At 48.4% G+C, this 15011-nt stretch overlaps 1 protein-coding gene across 1 annotated transcript in view; it reads left to right on the forward strand.

The window, feature by feature from the left end:
• NCAPG2 (non-SMC condensin II complex subunit G2) overlaps window positions 1-15011 on the forward strand; it is a 60072-nt gene that overhangs the window by 36145 nt on the left and 8916 nt on the right. Inside the window, exons 18-26 of the mRNA XM_081101858.1 lie at window positions 638-708; window positions 1798-1951; window positions 2053-2226; window positions 2945-3061; window positions 3147-3287; window positions 3716-3815; window positions 8803-8990; window positions 10597-10737; window positions 14301-14404. Coding sequence (XP_080957984.1) covers window positions 638-708; window positions 1798-1951; window positions 2053-2226; window positions 2945-3061; window positions 3147-3287; window positions 3716-3815; window positions 8803-8990; window positions 10597-10737; window positions 14301-14404 — 1190 coding nt within the window. The remainder of the gene's footprint in view (window positions 1-637; window positions 709-1797; window positions 1952-2052; window positions 2227-2944; window positions 3062-3146; window positions 3288-3715; window positions 3816-8802; window positions 8991-10596; window positions 10738-14300; window positions 14405-15011) is intronic.

The following is a 15011-nucleotide window of genomic DNA, read 5'->3' on the forward strand; positions in this document are numbered from 1 at the left end:
TCTACCTGCAGGAGCTCAGAGGACCCGTGGCCACCTGCAGGGAATGAGTCAAGGGCGTTTTGTGTGGCGTCTAAGTGCTCGGTGGTGCAGGCGCTGCAGAAGTCTGATGTGTTTGCCGCATCAGCTCTCCCCACGCCTTTCCCATTAGCTGGCGGAGTCTGATTGGGAGGGATTAGGTATTGGGAGGCAGCTCCAGCAAACTCTTTTCCACATTTCCCATCACACTATCTCGTCTTCCTACAGAGACTCTGGATATTTTATTTAAAAATTTTCTCTGGTTTCATTCTCTTGAGTTTTATGTTCAAGATACCAAGCGTATACAGATAACTTTTTTTTCCTTTTATCAGCAATGTTTTTACAGCAAAAAAATTTGTTATTCTGGTTACTGATATAGCCCCACGTTCTAGATTGTTGCCTGGTACACAGTAGGTGCTTAATAAGTATCTGCAAAAAATGAATACATTACAGAGCAGCGAGGTGTTGTGTGCACTTTGAAAATAGTTGTCAAACATGAGGCTTTCCAGAAGGTGTAAGTTCCTGCTGAGCCACTTTGAAAATAGGAAGTTAAATGGGGAGCTTCCAGAACATTGTGGTGTTTAAATACCCTTTCTCTTTGTCTTCCTTTTTGTGCTTTTAGGATGACCGCTGCAAGATCCCTCTCTTCATGCTGATGTCCTTCATGCCGCCTTCCTCCGTGTCTGCCTTCAGGTACTCCACTCAGGGCAGCGGTGCAGGGGGAGCCCCATGTCACTGTGCTTGTTGTCACTGACGCTCAGCAGGCTGCCCCCCATCAGCTGTGACTTCTCAGGTGCTGCTGCTCGCTGTGCAGGGGACAGGGGGCAGCTTCCCGGGGCTCTTGCGTTGTCCAGGAGCCCGTGGTGACTGCGCGGAGCTAAAGCCTCTGAGCCTCTGAGCCTCTGAGCCTGAGTCGGGCACTTGTCAAGCCGACATGCTGAGACGCTAGCGCTGCGCTGTGTCCACGGTGACGCGTTGGCCAGTGTGGCTGCGACATGGGCAGCATGGCCTCGGGCACTGTGCTGTGCTGCAGACCCACGTGGACGCCGCGCCTCGGTGTGAGAAGGATATAAATGTCTCTTCAGTAGTTTCCTTTATTATATCTTTAAATGATGTTGTGGGGAGATTGGATACATTATTGAAATTAATTTTACCTGTTCCTCTTTTTTATTTTTAATGTGGTGACTACAAAATTTAAATGACTGACGTAGGGGCCTGTTTTTGTGTCTCACGTTTTATTTTTTATTTGATAGTGTTGGTTATTAGCTCAGTAAAAATTACTCGTTTTTATTCATATTTATGATACAATTAATATTTTGATGCTAAGCAAACATCGTTACCCCCAAATTTGGAATCTGCTCTGGAGTCTGATGGAGATAACAGGGAAACGGAGGGTGGGTTTATGTGGCATGTCAGGGAGGACTTGACCCTGAACCTGGCGGCACTGACGCTCCTCTTCCTAAAGCTGCTTCCAGTTGTCCTCGCCTTTTTTTTTTTTTTAATATATTTTTATTTTTTACAAAGAGGAAGGGAGAGGGATAGAGAGTTAGAAATATCGATAAGAGAGAAACATCGATCAGCTGCCTCCTGCACACCCCCTGCTGGCGATGTGCCTGCAACCCAGGTGCATGCCCTTGACTGGACGCAAACCTGGGACCCTTCAGTCCACAGGCCGATGCTCTATCCACTGAGCCACACCGGTCAGGGCTGTCCTCGCCTGTGGACAAGCGGGAGGTTGCCGTGGCAGCGTTTGGTCTGCTTTTGTGTCTGTGGTCTGTTCAGCTGCAGCGTGATTTCCACACTGAGAACCCGAGAGGAGGGGGCTGCGGAGAGGAGCTACTGCACGCTGCTGGACTGTCTCTGCTCCTGGGGACACGTGGGGCACATTCTGGAACTCGTCTGCGACTGGCTGCCAGAGGAGCCCCCCCAGGGAAAGGTGTGCTCAATCCCGTCTCTTTAGATCTGCTGGCGAGGGTGACTGTCAGAGCGGACGCTCTCCTGGGACAAGTGTGTCAGTTTGTGCTCTCCTTCTCTCAGACGAGCTCGGCATCTAAGCGGAAGGTGCAAGTCCACGCCCCGCGCCCCTTGAAGCCTGAGCTGGCATTGGTTTACGTAGAGTACTTGCTGACCCACCCGAAGAACCGGGAGTGCCTGCTCGCTGCGCCCCGGAAGAAACTAAGCCACCTTTTGAAAGCACTTGCAATGTCCAAGGTAACTTTATAGAACAGACACAGACCTGTGAGAGTTAGTGACGCGCGTACTAGCAGGAGTGACAAAGTCAGGTCTCAATGTTCGTATTTATGTGGAAGTTTTCCCAGCTGAGAAGGAGGGGGGAGCTGTCTAGTCCCCCCTCTGTGTGCAGACAAGGACATGAGGCGTGGGTGACTGACAGGCTTAGGAGGCGGGACTGCCCGTGGGTTCCAGGAAAAGTAGGGGAGTGTCCCCGGCACAAGTGACAACTGGCTCTGCCCCCATGACAGGCTGGAGGGACGTCCCTTCCCTCTGTGTTGCTGCCGCCAAACGGCCCTGCTCCTGTTAGGTGCACTGTCGGGGAGTCCAGCCTGAGGTCCCACCCTGCCCGCGGAGGAGAGCCATGTTCCCAGGGAACTGCTTTTCTCTTTCTTCTCTGTGTTGGTTGGTCTGTCTTGACAGGGCTATCTTTGCCCCTCCCAGAGGGCAGGTCAGAATTTACCCCGGGGCAAAGGCTTCACCAGGCTGAAGCAAGAACTTACAAGTGATGTTCCTATCCCCTCGTGGGAGACTGTGGGGCAGAGGGAGGGAAGGCTGCATTTCTTGGACAGCTTTGCGAGTTGCAGAGTCACCTCTGCTGCTCAGGCTCCCCCTCCTGGTGCAGTTATGTCAGGTGCTTCCCACCGTCCTCGCCATGCGTCCCCAGCGGGAACATGGCCACAGGCATTTTATTTTGCAGGTGGATCTGGAATCAATTCTGCAGCCGCCTGGTGGGAAAGCTGAGCACTTCAGTGAAACAGCTGCCCTGCGGGCCTTCAGCCTGCACTGTCGGCTGAGCATCCACCTTCAGCACAAGGTGTGTCCGTCTCCACCCCGGGCCAGAACGAGAAGCACCTCGCCAAAGCCGCCCGTCACTAAGTTCTCTTCTTGTCGTTGGGCAGTTCTGCACAGAAGGAAAAGTTTACCTGTCTACTTTGGAAGACACCGGGTTTTGGTTAGAAAGCAAGGTCTTATCTTTTATTCATGATCAAGACGAAGACTATCTGAAACGCCATCGGCTTATTTATCAGCAGATCATCCAGGTTAGCCTTCTTCACACAGGCCTTCCTCCTTCCGGGCCTGTCAGGTGCTTCAGGACTACGTTTCCTGCTTTCAGGCGGTAACTTGAGATGGCGGTGTTGCTCTCAATACTTACGTTGGCCTTTGAATGTCTACAGTTTATTCTTTTCAAAACATAAACGCTGCATAATTTTAATGTAATTTTATGCATTACATGTGATAGGTGTTTACTAATGTTTATGGCATTACATAAAATGTAATTAGATTTCCTATGGAAACATGAGAGTTAATGTATCTTTATGGCAGTTCCTTTATGAAACATCTTTGGAGATACCTGCTGTGTGTTCTAACTGGCAGTCCATCTGCTGTGGGGAGCTTTGTGGGCTGGGCTACCTCTTTGCTTTCTCTGGACTTTGTTGGTGAGTCACGTCTGCACATCTGTCTCTTACAGACCTACCTGACTGTGGGCAAAGATGTGGTGATGGTCGGCCTTGGCGATGGCAAGTTTCAGATACAGCTTTTACATTGGAGTCTCAGGATCATGCACACAGGTACCGCCATTCCGTAAAGGACTGGTTGGGACAGTTAATCAAAACCCGTCCCTCTCCCCACCTCACTGTGCTGGTCAGGGCTGTGGCTTTAAACAGACAGATACAGAACACGAGCAAGCTCACACCAAAAAAGGGATTTACAGGCTGATGCAGCCAGGGAGTTCAGAGGTGTTTTTAGCGTCAGACGTCAGTAACTGCAGTGTTTCTGACGAGGTCTTGGGGGAGTCTCCTGGCTGGGCTCGCCCGTTGTTGGGTGGCTTTGCTGTGTGTGGCTGGGCATTGGCCTGGCCGCCACGCCATCTGCTCCTCCCTGTTCTCCAAGGCAAGGTCACAGAGTGCTCGTCATCTGTCGGCCACAGGGCCTGTGAGTCGGTTGTTTCATGCCCCCCAGGACCACTGGGAAGTCGCCGTTTCCCCAGGGACTGGTGCACCTAGGAACGTATACCCCCACCCCACAGCCTGGGGAGCCACGTCCTGTGTGGACTGGCTGTGAACTTCTCCCTGTGCACCGATGCTACACATGCTTCCTCCTGAGATCTGTGGAAACTTGGGGATTGGCTTCTCAGTTTCTGTAAGCCTAAGTATTGCTGGAAATATAGAAATGAGATTATCATGTAACAAATTCAATATTGTGTTTTGAAAATTAGATTCAGTGAGTCTGTAACTCAGTCGACATGAGCTGCATGAGTCTTGACCCCATGCTGCGGACCCTGTCCTGCAGGGCCTTGTCCCCGTGCCTCCGCCACTGAGGTTGATGCTCGAGCTGCAAGGCCACTGCTGTTCCAAGCATGTTTCCTTAGATGAACCTGAATGACAGAGTATACATTGTGTGTTTAAAAGAGCCAAACTTAGACTAAATATTAAGTAGGACAAATATTATTGCTTTTAAGTTTATAATTTCTTTTATTAATTTGAGAGAGAGAGAAACATGGATCTGAGAAAGAAACATTAATCGGCTGCCTTGCACATGCACCCAGTATGGGATCGAACCCGAAACCTGGTATGTGCCCTGACTGAAATCGAACCCATAACTCGTATTTTCTATTGTGAAAATAGCATTTTAACCTTATGCTTAATCATTGAAACACTAAAAAAAATTTTACATTTTTCAAACTTTTTTTTCACTTAGGAATTATTTTAAAGCACTGAATCTATTTTTAGTATTCATAAAATTTACTTTTCTGAGGCGTTAACAAGAATTTTAGGCTGTGTATAAAGAGTAATTACAGGTAAATAGCAGGTACATTATAATTAAGGCACTTATCAAATTGTCTTTGTTCTTTTTAAGTTTCAATAAAGGTCAGTTCTATATTTTTTTTAAAAAAGAACTTTAGATCCTCCAGTGTTGCCAGTTTCACCATGAAGAGGTGTGTATTCCCCCAAACAGAGCCCTAATTTAGCGATTTTCAAATGGTGTACCAAAATAATTTTTAGAACATGACTATTAAGTCAGGGGCACTGACCTCTTTTCCCTTAGATTGTCAAATAAAAAAAAAATGACAACAGCCAACACAACAATAGACATCTAGTGTGAATTAATAAAAATTATACCTATTTTTATTTTTATTTATTTATTTATTTTTTAAATATATTTTATTGATTTTTTACAGAGAGGAAGGGAGAGAGATAGAGTGTTAGAAACATCGATGAGAGAGAAACATCGATCAGCCGCCTTCTGCACATCTCCTACTGGGGATGTGCCCGCAACCCAGGTACATGCCCTTGACCGGAATCGAACCTGGGACCCTTCAGTCCGCAGGCTGACGCTCTATCCACTGAGCCAAACCGGTTTCGGCCCTATTTGTATTTATGATGGGCAAAAAAATATTTTTGGTGTGCCGCAGAATTTTAGTAATTATTTTATGTGCCAGGGGATGCAAAAGGTTGGAAATCGCTGCTCTGAGCTACTGATGTGACTTCTGATCAACAGAAATGGTATTTGTACTTGAGCAAAGATTCTTACTTATCAGGATTGCCCAGAGGAGAGTCAGCTCTGTGGTCATTCCTGCAGTCCTGTCACAAGTGGCACTGTGCTGAGCAGTTTAGCTGTTCACTGAATTAATGAAATATTTTAATTAAAAAAAAGTCACCCGCCTGGCCGGTGTGGTTCTGTGGTTGAGTGTTGACCCATGAAGCAGGAGGTCACGGTTCAAAAATTTCCTGTTGGGGCACATGCCGGGTTGCGGGCTCAATCCCCATATCAGAGCATGCAGGAGGCAGCTGATCAATGATTCTCATCACTGAAGTTTCTATCCCTCTCTCCCTCTCCCTTCCTCTCTCTAAAATCAATTAAAAAACAACAACAACAACAAACATTTTAAAAAAGACACCTGTCACCCAAATATCCTAATATATAAAATCCCTGGGTCTGTCACGACCGGAGGCTCGACCAACCGGAAGTCAGTCCTGCAGTCAGCACTGGGTTGCTGTGGCGACCCAGCTCTGACTGCTGGGGCTGCAGGCACGGTGACCCAGCACTGACTGCTGAGGGACTGCGAATCAGGCCTGGAGAGAGGCCTGAAGAGAACCTGGGACTGATCCGTAGCCTCTGTGGCAGCTATTGATCAGCACTTGCCTCTCTCCAGCAGCGGCGCCTCCATTTCTCTCCAGGCCTTCACCAGGGCTGCTGATCAGCCCCACCTTTTTGATCAGGCCCTGTTGATAGGCCCAGAGATGCTGACTGGCATAGAAACTGACCAATCAGAACCAGGCCTGTAGGGAAGGGCAGTTGGGGGCCATCAGGCTGGCAGGGGAGGGCAGTTGGGGGGGGACCAGGCTTGCTGGGGAGGGCAGTTGGGGGTGACCAGACTGGCAGGGGAGGGTAGTTAGGTGCCATCAGGCCAGCAGGGGAGGGTAATTGTGGGTGAGATCAGGCTGGCAGCAGAGGGCAGTTGGGGGCAAGATCAGACTGGCAGGGGAGGGCAATTAGGAGCTATCAGGCTGGCAAGAGAGCAATTAGGTGTTAATCAGGCTGGCAGGGGAGCGGTTAGGGGGTGATCAGGTTGGCAGGCAGAAGCAGTTAGGGGGCAATCAGGCAGGCAGGCAGGCAGGCGAGCAGTTAGGAGCCAGCAGTCCCACAGGGATCGGGCCTAAACTGGCAGTCGGACGTCCCCCAAGGGGGCCCAGATTGGAGAGGGTGCAGGCTGGACGAGGGACACCCCCCCCCCCCGCACGAATTTCATGCACTGGACCTCTAGTTACTAATAATTAAGCATGACTTTCTCCAGGCAGCAGTGTGTCTTCCAGAAGAGATGTCCTAAAGCACACATCACCCAGATGTGAAAGTCCGAGCTCACAGAATCACAGGGCCTTCTGCAGTGACCAGCCTGCATCCTCCTGCAGTTAGGCAGTGACGGTGACGGGCTGTGGGGCAGCATGAGAAATGAGTCCTGCAGTCCCTAATTATAGTAGGGAAGGAAGGCTGTCTTTCTAGTAAAAGTTATAGCAAACACACAGCATTGTCTTGCATGGAAGGGGAAGGGCAGGAGTGATGGCGACCATGGCCCTGTGTGGAGTTGGCTGTGCCAGTAGGACCAGGTGTGTCTGAGCTCGAGGCTGCTGGTAACCAAACTCACAGTCAGGCTCATGCGCCCTGCCTAGCAGTGGCCTGAGTGGTGCACTGCAGGGCAGCAGGGGCGTCCTGTGTCTTCTGTCGCCCACACTGTGAATTCTGGCTATCTCCAGGACTTTGTCCTATTTACTGAACTGCTGTCTATGTGTATTTGGTTCTAAGGCATATACTGCTTGAATATAATGAAATCACTTTGAATTAAATTTGTAACTTCTCAGGTTTTTGTCAGTAATTGAAGGTATGAGTTAAGTGTGTGGCCGTCCCCACGCCCCAGGACTGCAGTGGCTCTACGGACAGACACTCCTCTTTTCAGGGCCCTGCAATCTCGCACACCGGCCGCTTCTGAGCTGTTTGTACTTCATTTGAGAGCCTCGGTGCTCCCTTCCCGTCTGTTCCCTGGACTGACTGACAGGCGTGGAAAGAGTGTGCCCCTTGCCTCCGTTTATTTATCTTTTAACCCTCACCCGAGGATATTCTCCCATTGATTTTAGAGAGAGAAAGAGAGAGAAAGAAAAAAATATCAATGTGAGAGAAACACATCCTCTGGTTGCCTCCTGCATGAGTCCTGACCAGGGCCCGGGCCAGGGAGGAGCCTGCAACCGAGGTACGTGCCTTTGACCGGAATCGAACCTGGGACCCTTTGGTCTACAGGCCAACGCTCTATCCACTGAGCGAAACCAGCTAGGGCCCTTGCCTCCTTTTAAATAAAAGAGGTTAGTTTCTTGAAAGTTTCTACTATATTTTCAAAGATGGTAGAAACTTGGTTGATTCTGGTAGTGCCAGAGAGACTTCTTGAACACAGTTGTTTCTTATACCTACTTTAGCAGATAGTAGCTTCTTACCTATCTCAAGTAGAGCTTGCAGTATCCAAAATGGAGGTAAATTCAAGATCTCCAGGGTGTGCTGCAGGATTAGGCGAACACTTGGAAAACATTTTCCCAAATCAACATTGCACAGTGAAGTGATTGGAAAGAGAAAGACAACCAATACACTACAGGTGTTAGAAATGTAACAGTTGGCCTGCGAGAGTGTGCCGTCAGTCATATTTTGAAAGCTTGTGGGCCATCGTCTCGGACTTGTGCTGTGGACCTGGTACTGATTGGGTGTCGTGTTAGAGGAGAAATAAGACACATTCTCTAACCAGGTATCCAAGGCACACCTGCCCATGTGTGCAGTGAGCACGGTTCTCGGTGCCTGAGTCAGCGATACTGTTCTTGAAGGTGTTGGTCTTACTGGTATCTTTAAAGGAACAAGTTTCATCTATTGAAATTTAGATTAATCTGATTAACCTGCTTTTGGCTTACTAGGGACAACTTCTGTAAAGTCACCATAATACACAATTATTAAGTAAGAATGTGTAATGTTTTCAACTAAATTATGTGATTAGATAACTGATTTTTCCAATTTTCTTTCTAGTGAAGGGATTCTTTTATGTTTCATTGCTTCTTGGCATTCTGAAAGAGGTAACTGAAAGTTCCTTAAAGCAGAAAACAGATTCGGACGAAGAAGTTGCAACGTTGTTTGATATGGTCCAGAAAGTCTTTCAGAAAATGTTGGAGTGTATGGCCTGGAGCTTTAAGAAGAAACCGGAAGAAGGCCTGCGGGTACTCACGTCTTCACAGGGTGGGGTGGTTAGACATCAGGTGGACCTGCTGAGCTGGCGGGAAGGGGCATCTGCTCTCCTGCAGGCTGTGAGCACTTGCTGTCACTGGGCTGCTGGGTTAGGTGCCGCGTGGCGGAGGAAATAGTGCTCGCTGCCACCTTAGGTGTACTTGCCACCCATCACAGATGAGCGTGGCACACTCTGGTATGCGGTGTGAGCCAGGTGTGACTGTCAGCTTTGGTACAGGTGTTCCTGCGTTGAGGGCACAGGCCAGCAGTGAGAGCTCACCAGCCATTCCCTGTAGATGATAAGACTTTCCCTGGTAAAATGCTAAATTCCACCTTAGCTCCCCCCTCTTGCAGCTCATACTCCTTCGGCTGTGAGAGGCCCGAGCTGGCAGGGCCGGCAGCTCCCTTTGCTGATTGGGTGCTGAGTGGCCTAGAGCCAGGTTTGCGTTGCTCCCAGAGTCCTGTTGTCATGGAGAGCACCTTGTTTTTCTAAGTACAGTAGCGGCTAAAAACATGGATGAGCTACTTTTTTTTTTTAAATCCTCACCAGAGATATTTTTCCATTGATTTCTAGATAGAGATGGAAAGGAGCGGGGGAGAGAGAAACATCTACCTGAGAGGCCTGCACATTGGTTGCCTCCTGCACGCACCCCTACTGAGGACGGGAGTCAGACCTGAGGTCCTTTGGTCTGAGGGCCAGCACTCCACCCACTGAGCCCACTGGCCAAGACTGAGCTACTTTTTAATGAAGATTTTAAAAATGTTTACGTGGGAGGGCGTTTATGAAATGTTGAAAACTTCCAGTTTCGTTCTGGTCCCAGCTGAGAGAGGTAACTGAAGGTTGGTGGCGATATTTTCTCTAGCCTGGTTTTTATTTGAGTTACATCGAAAGGTTTCTGTTTTTGATGAGTTGGTTCTAGTGTCGGTTGTGTAGTGTGATGTGTGGTAAGACTTTCCACATTCTCACCAAGCCTGTTACCATGGCTGCACAGCTTCATCCGAGCACATAGCTGATGTTGCGTTCAATGTCAGTGATTTTTCTTCACCTTTTCTTTCTTTCTTTTTCTTTTTCTTTTTTTTTTTTTAATATATCTTTGTTGATTTCAGAGAGGAAGGGAGAGGGACAGAAAGATAAAAACATCAATGATGAGAGAGAATCACTGATTGGCTGCCTCCTGCACATCCCCTATTGGGGATCAAGTCCACAACCCAGGCATGTGCCCCCGACCAGAATCGAACTCGGGACCCTTCAGTCCGCAGGCTGACGCTCTATCCACTGAGCAAAACCAGCCAGGGCCACCTTTTCTTTTTTCTCTTTTGATATTATTGATACTTTTGTTCTTGGAGGTTTTTTCTCTGCTTTGGGGCAAACAATGGCAGGCAGATAATTGCTAATTGCAAGTGGGCTTCTGCCTGGTCTGTCATCTTCTGGTCGCGAACTTAGCGATGTGAGTCAGCAGCCAGAAGGAGAGGCGGGTGGACAAAGGGCAGCCGGGGTGGGCACACTGCACCTGAGGTGGGGGGGTGGGGGAGGGCAGGGTGGCTCCCCTGGAAGGGCCTATTCTCTAATCACCGAACTGCCGATGTGCTTTTCCATAGCTCCTGCACTCTGTTCAGACTCCTCTGCATGAGTTTATAACAACAGTGCAGTCTTGGCATGTGGGCACACCCGTTCACCGCGGCGTGCTTTCCACGTTGATGGCGGCGTCTGTCGTTGAAATAAGTCACCAGCTGCGAAAGGTGAAGCCCATGGTTCTGAGACTTCTGTGTTTCTTGTTGACTATACCAGGTGCTCTTTTCTGCCAGCAGCGCATTTTATGTTTTAACTAGAAGCCAGGTGCACAAAAAGTTGTGCACTCGGTGGGGGGGGGGGGGACCCTCAGCCCAGCCTGTACCCTCTCGCAGTCTGGGACCCCTCGGGGGATGACCACCTGCTGGCTTAGGCCTGCTCCCCAGGGGATTGGGCCTAAGCTGGCAATCAGACATCCCTCTGGCAGCCAGGCAGCCCTGGGGGATGTCCACTTGCCAGCAAGGAGCAGACCTAAGCTGCAGTCGGACATCCTTAGCGCTGCTGAGGAGGCAGGAGAGGCTCCCACCACCACCGCTGTACTGATGGCTTGTGGCTGAGCAGAGCTCCCCCATGTGGGAGCACACTGACCACCAGAGGCAGGCTCCTGCATTGAGCGTCTGCCCCCTGGTGGTCAGTGTGTGTCATAGTGATCAGTCATTCCCAGTCGTTCTGCTGTTAGGGTCAGTTTGCATATTACCCTTTTACTATATAGAATAGAGGCCTGGTGCATAGGTGGGGGCCAGCTGGTTTGCCCTGAAGGGTGTCCCGGATCAGCGTGGGGGTCCTGCTGGGGTGCCTGGCCAGCTTGGGTGAGGGGCTGATGGCTGTTTGCAGCAGGTCACACCCCCTTCAGGGTGGGGGTCCCCACTGGGGTGCCTAGCCAGCCTGGATGAGGGGCTGAGGGCTGTTTTAAGGCTGCCCGGCGACTGAAGCTCCCAGCCTCTCCTTTTTTTCTTCTTCTTTTTCTTTTTTATTCTGGGATTTATTTACCTTCTACAATTGAAACTTTGTTGCCGTCACTGGAGCTGAGAGCCAGCTCCTGCTCGCTCCAGCTCTGAGGCCAAGGCTGGCTGAAAGCAGGTATCTGGGGTTTGTTTAGCTTCTATAATTGAAACTTTGTTGCTTTCAGTGGAGCTTAGAGCTGGGCCGCGGCAGGTGGGGAACCTTGGCTTCCTCCATCACTGGAGCAAGCAAGCCTCCTGCTCTCTTCAGCTGCGTGGCTGCCGGCCGCCATCTTGGTTGGGTTATTTTGCATATCGCACTGATTAGCCAATGGGAGGCATAGCGAAGGTACAGTCAATTACCATGTTTGTCTATTATTAGATAGGATAAGTATTTTTAAGAGCTCACACTTTAGTGGGGGGTTTGCTTCTCCAGCTCTTGGACTGCGTAGGTAGGATGTTGTCTTTCTTGATTATAACCAAGGTATTCCTTTGGGAAGGGGAGGGAGGGAGTGAGAAAGAAAGAGAGAGAGAGAGAGAGAGAGAGAGAGACAGAATGAGAACATTGATGTAAAAGAGATATTGACTGGTTGCCTCCTGCATGCACCCTGACTAAGGGGCGGGGAGCAAACCTGCAACCCAGTACATGCCCTTGACCGGGAATTGACCCCAAGATCCTTCAGTGTCTGGGCCGATGCTCTAACCACTGAACCACTGGTCAGGGCGAGCTGATACATTTCTTAAGATTCCTTTCTGCTGATGAGGCCAAAGTCATGGTTGGTGGTGAGCAGGTGCTGGACTCCTGGACACGGTTGGAGTAGTGCACAGGTGCCCCTGACTTTTCTAAGCACAGGAAATGCAAGCTCTGGCAGCAGCCTGGACACATGATGATTCGTTTCTACTCTTGCAATAGGCTGTTTTATGTAATTAGCCTGTGTGCTGAGAGATTGACATAATCAGGGTGATAATTTAACTCAAAACAAAAAGTGCTGTTTTTCTGGGTGGATTTGGTGGTGTTGAGGAAGGGCACGAACAGGGACTTGAGAAGATAGGTTTTCTCAGCCACAGAAGGTGGGATCTGATAGGCAACACCATTGTATATGAATGTAGACATATGGCATGTAATCTTGTATTATAAGATCATGAATTTTAAAAAAGTTAACTAAATTTTAAAACATTAATAGAATTTAAGGCCCTCCTTAAAACTTGAAAGGAAGTCATACATAGAATAAGAATTACAACTTATTTCCTCCAGTGCCTAGTAGCTAACAGTGATAAAGAAATTAGTGACTGGCCAGGTTTGGCCCACCCTCTGCTTTTGTAAATAAAGTTATTTTGGAGAACAACCACCCCATTCTTGACCTATTTTCTGTGGCTGCTTTGTGCTACAAGAACAGAGGTGAGTAGGTGTGAAGATGGTTTTGCCCACAAAGCTGAAAATATTTACTAATCTACTACTTTAGAGAAGGCGTTTACGGACCTCTGCCCTGTGCCCCCGCTGATTTTGTCCACCTGCCTGTCCTCAGTGAAGGTCAGCGCTGTGGACTTCCCTCTGTGTGCCCGGGGGCGTGGTCACACCGCGCATGCGCCCTGAGACTCATCTTGAGGGATTTGTCTCGGTCTCTGCAGAGCATCACAGTCTGGGCCCTGTGTTTCTCATTCCACACCACAGATCCACATGGGGGCTTTTTCCCATCCAGTCTTGTAATCTCTGCCTTTAAGTTGGGTTGCTTAATTCATTGACTTTAATGGAGTTACATATATGCTTGGGTGTAAGTTGACCATTTTGATGTTTATTAGTCCCCCTTTTTTTCCTCCTTTCCTGCTATTTGTACGGTTCTGTCTCCTCTGTTGAGTTTACATTATCACTTGTGTGTAATATTTTGCAGTTGCTCTGCATTTTGCTGCCCCTGCACTACAGTGTCCTCCGACCAGGCTGGTCATCCTTGTAGATCTGGGTGTGCTCAAATCTCCAGACACGTGTTTATGTTAACCAGTCATTTGTGTCATTGTATGCGAAATGCATTTACAGCAGTTAAGATGTAATGCATTTTCATGAGAAACAGTGCTATTTCATATGTAAGAGTGTCTGTAGAGGAACCCTGGGAGGCTTGTCAGGAGTGCTGTCTGGTTGTGCCGGAGTGAAATTCCCTAAGGCAGCCTCGAAATAGGGTAAGATAATGGTGATTGACATGGGGCAGGTGGGCGTGTGCACACATCACCTGCAAGGGCCTGGATCGAGACTTCCCCAGGGCCATGTGCACAGAGAGCTCACCACCAGAAATAGGTGACTTTAAATGAAAGGTGCTGATGGAGGCCAGAGGTCCAGACCTGAGGTCCTCACTGCTCCTCCAGAGGACATGGGCCACGTCTGCACATTTTTATTTTCACAGCCAGGGAGAGCTGCTGGGTGGAGGCCAGAGGTGCTTCTCAGGGCCTGTGGGGCACAGGGCACCCATAACAAGGAATTCACTAGCCCAAAATGTTAATAATTTTGAAATGGAGAAAACCAGATCTGTACTAATAAGAACATGTGTTAAATTTTCCCAGCATAAAACATTTACAGAAGGTAAATTAGAGACGACTGACAAAAGGTTTGTTGAGTGACATTATCTTTTTCTTTGCTCTAACTAAAGACATCATGTATATAAAAATAGATTAATCAAGGTTCTTGTAGAAATTTAGAGTTTCTGGAAAGCCTTTCTCAAGTTGAAGATAACCCAAAGCTGTGTAAAATAAGTTATGTCTCAGTCTCAACTGATAAATTACTGACTCCAAACTTTTTTTTTTAGGTTTCTGATGTAGAAGAGCTTTCCCCTCCAGAGTATCTTTCAGACCTGCCCCCATTTTCAAGGTGTTTAATAGGAATAATCATAAAATCTCCGAATGTGGTCAGGTAATCATTTTCACTGTCTGATACTCTTCCCGTGGCTGTGGCTCAGCTGGCTGTGCTGTTCCTTTCACTCTCAGAATTTCTCAGAACTGCCCTCTTTCTTTGACAGAAACATAGATTTTTTTCCCATTTTATCAGTGATTAAAGATATTTACATTAGATTATACATTATATTTACACTAGAGGCCCAGTGCACGAATTTGTGCACAGGTGGGGTTCCTTGGCATTGCCAGCGATCCAGGCCGATCGGGGCCAGCCAGCCAGGGGGAGGGACCACAGGAGGTTGGCTGTAGGAGCGCACTGACTACCAGGTGGCAGCTCCTGCATTGAGCATCTGCCCCTGGTGTCAGTGCACGTCATAGCGACTGGTCTACCGGTCATTCGGTCGACCAGTGGTAACGGTGCTTAGGCTTTTATATATATAGACTACACTGAAACACATTATACTGTACACTTGTATAGTATACTAATACATTGTAAATATTATATAAAATACCTACATTATACTTACAGACCCATTCTGGGGCTGTATAAGTATATATAAAGTAGAATTTCTCTAACTTTCTGTAAAATATATTCATCCAAATCTGGTTGTGCTTCTCATAACTAA

Source organism: Myotis nattereri (genome assembly GCF_964212035.1).
Source record: "Myotis nattereri genome assembly, chromosome: 11".
Taxonomy (NCBI): Eukaryota; Metazoa; Chordata; class Mammalia; order Chiroptera; family Vespertilionidae; genus Myotis; species Myotis nattereri.